At 51.4% G+C, this 7,023-nt stretch overlaps 1 protein-coding gene across 2 annotated transcripts; it reads left to right on the top strand.

Annotated features, from left to right (window-relative positions):
• The first annotated feature begins 329 nt into the window (after positions 1-329).
• On the top strand, positions 330-6,680 carry EVX1 (even-skipped homeobox 1). Of its 2 annotated transcripts, none has more exons than XM_053259195.1 (3): positions 330-795; positions 3,358-3,614; positions 5,653-6,680. In XM_053259195.1, exons 1-3 carry the CDS (start codon positions 351-353, stop codon positions 6,181-6,183), a joined length of 1,233 nt encoding a protein of 410 aa, XP_053115170.1. In that variant the 5' UTR covers positions 330-350; the 3' UTR covers positions 6,184-6,680. The 2 variants fall into 2 exon arrangements, with proteins under 2 accessions (XP_053115170.1, XP_053115171.1); XM_053259196.1 differs by lacking the exon at positions 330-795 and adding an exon at positions 2,097-2,150.
• Positions 6,681-7,023: the final 343 nt, after the last annotated feature.

Genomic DNA, 7,023 nt, shown 5'->3' with positions numbered 1-7,023 from the left:
GCTCCGGCTCTTCCTTTCATCTTTCTCGCCGGCAGACGTTTCTATTTATCCCCCAGCAATCAAGTGAGTGGCGTCACCAGTGGTACTGTAATGACGATTGCACCATTAAGGGATGACAGCTTTAGAAAGAAGAGGGCAATGGTGAGATCCCTCCCAGAGCCGGCGCTGCACACTGGAGCGCTCGCATCACAAGGTCACCCCCCGGCTCACCGCTCGCGGCTCCTCTCTGCATTGGCAGGAGAGGTCTGCTGGGAAGGGAGGGGGAGAAGGCGCAAGAGGGTGGATGGGGGTTGGGGTGGGGTGGGGGAGAGAGAGAGAGAAATCTGGATTTTATTTAAAAGACGAGCACAATGGAAACCAGGAAGGAGATGGTGATGTTTCTGGAAGGAGGTCAACTTGGCCCTCTGGTAGGCAAGAGGGTGTCCAGCTTGGCAGAGACCGTGGGAAGCGCAGGTCAGGAGCCACAGGACAAGATGATTCATAGGGGCTGCCTGAGCCCCAGATTCGGCCCCCGGGAAAGAGGAGGAGGAGGAGGAGGAAGGGTGGAAGAGGAGGAGGAGGAAGAGGAAGAGGAAGAGGAAGAGGTGGAAGTCCTGCCAGGGACAGGGACGGTCCCGGAGACCCGCTCGGCAGCCGCGCTCCTCTCAGCCGGCCAGCAGCCTCCCCTCAGCCGCCTCCCTACCAAAGGCCAGCAGAGCAGCTCGGACACCGAGTCGGATTTCTATGAGGAAATCGAGGTGAGCTGCACCCCGGACTGCGCCACGGGCAACGCCGAGTATCACCAGCACAGCAAAGGTACCCAACCCCTCCCTTCTTCTCGCTTGAACTCCGCGGGGCTAAGGCAGGCAGGCGACGGCCAAGTGCTCTCCCAGGGTGGTGGGGATCTCATCCGCCCTGGAGTTGATTAGCCAGGCACTGGGAACAAGGGCGCCAGGGGGTGGGTTGGTAGGATGCCACCGGGGCCCGGCCCAGGTCCAAGGCGATCCCCAGGGGCATTAAGCCAGAGGGCGAGCAGTGAAGACGAGGCAGCTTGTGCCCACCTGATCCGGCGCAAAGGTCTGGTGGATCGCCGCCTCTCTTTCCGCCCTCCTTTCATCGCCCTGGAGGACTCGAGCCCCAGCTTGGGTTCGTTCTGTCCCTAATTGCCCACAGAGAGACATCTGCAATAACCCACACACATCTCCCGCTTTGAAGTGTAACGACGTGTTAATGGGGGACATGAAATCGCATCCTCGCTGAAACAGAGAATTATGACCTTTGCAGATTTCCCCCCCTGCAGCCCAGACTTTTATTGTAATGAATCCCTCCAGAAGCTTTTCCTGTTCCAGCGCATAACACCCCCTGCCCTCCCCTCGCCAGGATTATAGGACTCCGTGCTCCCCCTGCCCAAGGAAGGGGAGAAGAAAGCGAGCTGCCCTGGATTTGGCCAAGATCAAACGGACTCCGCGCGCCTGCAGGCCAGGCATGCAAGTTCTGTGGTTTGTTGCCCCCCCCCGCCCCCGCTTCGCAATGTGCCTGGATGAGCACGGAAGCGGCCACAAAAAGACCGTAAAACTGGCTGCAGACGGCCCCGCTGCCCCAAGAGTAGCAGTCAGGTCCTGTTGGCACGTTGGTTCGAGGTCCCAATTGCCTTGTCACTTCCCTGTCTCGGTGGCGCCAGCTCGGAAATGGTGGCAGGGCTTTAATTGCCTTTGGTCTCATTCAGGCACAATGAGAACTGGCTGCATTTGAAAGCAAAGCGCCGAGACCACGGGCCTTCCTGGTCCCCTCCCACCACCGCTCCCCTCACCTCTAGAGCCCTAAACTTCTGCTGGGAAAATGCTGGGCTCCTGATCTGGCCCGGGAGGTTTCTTTCATCTCTATTGTCAGAGAAAAGGTGATTGGGTGGGGTGCATTTCTTCCCATCCCAGAAGGAAGCTGGACCTCTAAAAATGTCCTCAGGCATGTCCCTCTCCCTCCCCATCTCACTTGCTAGTTGCTGTCCTAAGTAACCTGGAAAAGAAGAGCAGCTAGAGGCAACTGGAAGAGGGCTTACACAATGCAAAGTCACCCCCCCCCACACACACACACATACACCCCCATCACAACAGGCCTTAGAGCTGGAGGTGAATGCTGGGGTCCTCTTTTCCCTGAGAGGCCCGCTTCATAAGGTAAATATGGGAAGCTTCACCTAATGTTGCCAAAGATGTTTCTAATATATTTACTCTATTCACCTTGTTTTGAAAGTAAATACCATTATGATCGCTGCCCTAAGGGATCGAATCGTTGAATGGGGAGTGCCATGGGTGTCCTGAAGTGCTGCTTTAGTGGGGTGGGGAGGGGGGAGAAGGCCGGCCTCTTTGGTACTTATTCCCCTCCTCCCATTTCTTTCCCCCTTCAAGTGCTGGAGAAAATGAGCCAAAGAAAAAGTTCCCTTTCCTTGCTCCTTCTGCTTCTGTCCTATTCACAGACTAGAGATGCTGAAGCAATTGGATGGAAGGCGGTGTCAGATCTAAACCCATCTGAACTTGCGGGCTGTAACATATTGGCATGTCTGTCAATCCCTTTGAAATTAAAGGGACTTTTAAAAACATCCAATAAACATCTTCAGAATAGGTGATTCGGAAGCACATCCTGTGGGTTTCAGTGGAAAATCTTTTAGTGTTTGGGACTGAGGCCTTAAACCCAGATCCGAAATATGGAAGTACAACTGACTTCCAGATACTTTATATGTACATGTACTTAGGATCATAGTTCAGGGCCCTGATAGCAAGCAGGAAACAAACTTGGCATCTTGATCCTGAATACCTTTGGTGGTCGGATCTGCACACCTGACTTGGGAGGAAATTCCACTCATTTCAGCAGGCCTTGCTTCCACAGAGTGTACATCAGTCCTTTCAGTAAAGTTTACTTCTAAGTAAAGGAAGTCCAAATCGCGTTCAGTCCAAACATACAGACAGCCCCCAGCCTAGGCATGTTTACTCGGAAGTAAGTTCCACTAAATTCAATGGGATTGACCTCTCACCCCTCAGTAGGCGTTTATAGGATTGAAGGCATACTGCGAGGTTCATCCCTGGACACTGTGCGATATTTCTCAGGAAAGTAGAACTGAGTTGCCAATCGATTGAAATCCTAGCTTTTCGGCTTAACTGGGCTGCGGCTCCGGTTGTTAGTCCGGATTAAAAGATCTCTCCTATATCGCCAAAAGGGAGACCGGCGAGTTTTGCTCTGCAGTAGGCATCCTCTTTCTCTCTTCTCCCACCCCAGTGCATGGGGAGTCCAGTCTGGGATGGATGGGGGGCACACACAGAAGTGGGGTGCACAGCGCAGCTGTCCATCTCTTTCTCTGGATGGCTTCCTCTCGGCTCCCCCTTGCAGGTCAGTGCTCGGAGACCTCGGCAGGCAGCCCCAGCAGCGGAGGAGACCCCCCCAAGGGCAGCGGGGGCAGCGGGGGAGGCGGCTCTCAAGGAGCGCTGGCCTGTAGCGCCAGTGACCAGATGCGCCGCTACCGCACGGCCTTCACCAGGGAGCAGATCGCCCGCTTGGAGAAGGAGTTCTACCGGGAGAACTACGTGTCCAGACCCAGGAGATGCGAACTGGCCGCCGCCCTCAATCTGCCCGAGACCACCATCAAGGTATGCTGAAGGTCCCTTTAGCAAAACAGACACGCCTAATGTCCAGCTTCCTGCCAGGGCTCTTGGCTACAGAGAAGCTGAAGACGTCCATGGCTGTGGATTTTGGTCATTGGCTCGGTGTGTGCATTGAAACTGATTACATCTCCCTGGTGGTTCAGGTCAGGGCGAGGCTAAGGCAGTCCCTTTCAGGACCCCGTAGTACTCACAATCAGAAGGTCAAAAAGAGGGTTCTTCCCACCGTTCAAGCACCTGCTTCAAAGTCACGAATTATCCACGGCCAGAAATTGAGAGCCAGCCTGGTGACTGAATACTAAGTAAATGGGCTCGTCTGTGAGCGTAGGATAGGAGCAACGCTTAATCCTAAATCCCATTTAGGACCCATTTCCCTGAAATCAATCCCCAAGCAACAGTAGCGTAACACCTTTATGACGTCCACGGAAACGTCACAAAGTAGTGAGGAAGCTTTGTAAGGTTTCAGTTGATCGCCTTATAAAGGACCACTGTTACTTGGGGATTTTTGTTTGTAATGAATCAACACCATTTCCCTACTGAAATAAATCACCCCCATTCTCAAGGAAATGGGATGTTAGCCTTACTGACTCAACGGGATTAAATAGACCCGAGTGGAATTAACAGAGTTCAAGATGGCTTTTGAATACACTGCCTATTATCAGGAACAGAACAGAATCTAAAGCTGCAGCTCCCATGTAAATTTACTTGGGAGTAATTTAACTCAATAGAATTTACTTCTGGGTAAACATACATAGGATTGCGTTTCTCTACATTTATCATCTGGGAGGTGTGTGTGTGAGTGTGTGTGTGTGTGTGTGTGTGTGTGTGTGTGAGAGAGAGAGAGAGAGAGAGAGAGAGAGAGAGAGAGAGAGAGAGAGAGAGATTTGTTTAGGCTTCCAAAATGTAGATATGACTGATACATATTAGCATAACAGAAACTGCACAAACTGAAATTGCCAAGTTGGGGTCATCTCCAAGGACTGTATCTCCTAGTTATTTCAGTGCGATATGGATTGCACCCACCTCATAATATAGTGAAGGATTGCTTGAAATATACTTTATATGTGTACTTTAACACGGGTGGACAGAATAGAAAGGGCAGTGGGAATGAAACAGAAACTATCTGAATCCACAGAGAAAAAGCGTCAGGTTTGTTTGTTTTAAAGTCGCCCTGCTGTCATAGAGCTCCCTGTAGTTTTCTAGCGATTAATTGAACGAAGGAAGAACCCTCCGTGGGTACTGTGACGGCAAAGGAGACACATGAAATAGCCCCTGCCAAGCCCCACTGAAATGAACGGAAGTTGAGCAAAAGAGCAGCTCACATTCATTTCTAGAGGAGAAATCCTTGCAGGATGTTTCCCCTGAATCGAAGGTGAATTGTCCATGTTCTGGTCACCTTATTTTTTTAACCCTTTATGTGGTTGTCCAAGCTCAACACGATTAGACACAGACATACAAGTGCAAAGAGGTTTGAAGTGTGTGTGTGTGTGTGTGTGTGTATAGAGAGAGAGTTGTGTTATTATATATATATATATATATATATATATATATATATATATATATATATATATATATATACACACACACAAACACAACACTGGAACCTTGAATCACCCTTGTGGAAACCCGGCAGGTAGCTTTGGGGAACCCATGAAGATTGTGAGATGAGATGGCTTTTGAAACCCAGGCCCTGGGATAAAGCTGGCGAGGTATTCGTAGGCTGTGCATCCTAAGTGCCAGGCAGACACTTAGGACCAGGAGAGGTTGTGTTGTCTGCAGTGCAGCCAGTATTTGGGGCCCGGTTAAGCAGGTGTGACCTTTGAGATTCTGATGGGCTATGCAGCCCGACCCTCTGCAGGAGGATGTCCCGGAAAGAAATCCCCGCTGAGTTCTCCAGGAGAACTTCTCCTCGAAGGCTGACTCCCCGCAAGTGGGTAGAGAGGGTGGCAGCGGGAGCGTAGCTGAGAATGGCAGCCGGGACTGTCCTTAAAGCGCTTCCTGTGCTTCTTCTCTCTGCCCTTGCCAGGTGTGGTTCCAGAACCGCAGGATGAAGGACAAGAGGCAGCGCCTGGCCATGACTTGGCCCCATCCGGCAGATCCGGCCTTTTACACCTACATGATGAGCCACGCGGCGGCCACCGGCAACCTGCCCTACCCCTTCCCGTCCCACCTGCCCCTGCCCTACTACTCCCACATGGGCCTGGGGGCCTCCTCGGCTTCTGCCGCCGCCCCCTTCAGCTCCCCGCTGAGACCGCTGGACACCTTTCGGGTCCTCTCCCATCCTTACCCCAGACCGGAACTGCTCTGCGCCTTCAGACACCCTTCCCTTTATGCCGGCCCAGCGCATGGACTGAGCAGCGCAGGAAGCAGCCCCTGCTCCTGCTTAGCTTGTCACGGGAGCCAGGCCAACGGGCTGCCCCAGAGACCATCGGGATCGGACTTCACCTGCTCGGCCACCACCAGAACGGACTCTTTCCTCACCTTCACGCCCTCTGTGCTGAGCAAAGCCTCCTCGGTCTCCATGGATCAGCGGGAAGAAGTCCCTTTGACCAGATAAAAGGTTCATCTCAGGTCTCCCTTTGCTCTTCTGCGCCTCTCCTTGCCAGAGGACTTTCCAGCCAATGTTTATTTAATTGCGTTCGTGGACACCATGGGAAACTGAGAAGGGAAAGGAACAGAAAAGCATGGAGTTGCGTTCCACGCGTGACCGTGGAAGAATACAATGGGATTTGCAAACCTTGGGTGGGGAAGGAGGACTTTGCTAAGGGCGCACCTAAGAAGGCAAAACACGAAAATAGACCTAACCAGTGAAAGACGTTATTTGCACCATAGAAAAGAGCTAGAGCCTTTGTCTCCGAAGGACTTGTTGTCTTCAGCCCGAGGGGGCAGGATGCCCACCAACCACGGCATAAATCGCTTATGCATAACCTTATATGTGACTAAAAGGAAAATCTGAAATACTTGAAAAGAGGAAACTGTTGATCCTAACAAAAATGTATGCCTGATGAAAAGTAAAGATTTATTCTTTGCCAAATTAAAAGGGGGAAAAATGAAGGGCCTCTGTGGATTTGCCATGTGAGACTATCAACCAGTTCTTTCTATTTTTTTAAAAAATGCATTACTTAAAGAAACGATCAACCCACCAACTGTCATACTATACATTTTGGTGGGCATTTTAAACCTCCCAGAAATATAAGCGTTATCTATAGATTTTTAAAGGTTGTGGGGAGCGGAAGAAATGCGATATTTTGTGGCTTGCCAAGTGTGTGTGTGTTGGGGGGGGGGAGAGATTGAAATTGGCAGGGAAAAGCCCAGAGGGGCCAGAGCTATTTGTCCTTTAAAACATCAACGTTCCATTGCCAGTTGCTGAATTGTGACCACACCGGCAAAATTAACA

Source organism: Hemicordylus capensis, chromosome 6 (genome assembly GCF_027244095.1).
Source record: "Hemicordylus capensis ecotype Gifberg chromosome 6, rHemCap1.1.pri, whole genome shotgun sequence".
NCBI classification, from domain to species: domain Eukaryota; kingdom Metazoa; phylum Chordata; class Lepidosauria; order Squamata; family Cordylidae; genus Hemicordylus; species Hemicordylus capensis.
This window is presented reverse-complemented; position numbering and strand designations above follow the sequence as displayed.

Excerpts from the sequence above, each read along its gene's own strand:
- EVX1 (XM_053259195.1), top strand. The coding sequence starts at position 351 with ATGGAAACCAGGAAGGAGATGGTGATGTTTCTGGAAGGAGGTCAACTT. Across the intron at positions 796-3,357 it reads GTATCACCAGCACAGCAAAG|GTCAGTGCTCGGAGACCTCG; the intron begins GTACCCAACCCC and ends TCCCCCTTGCAG. Across the intron at positions 3,615-5,652 it reads TGCCCGAGACCACCATCAAG|GTGTGGTTCCAGAACCGCAG; the intron begins GTATGCTGAAGG and ends TGCCCTTGCCAG.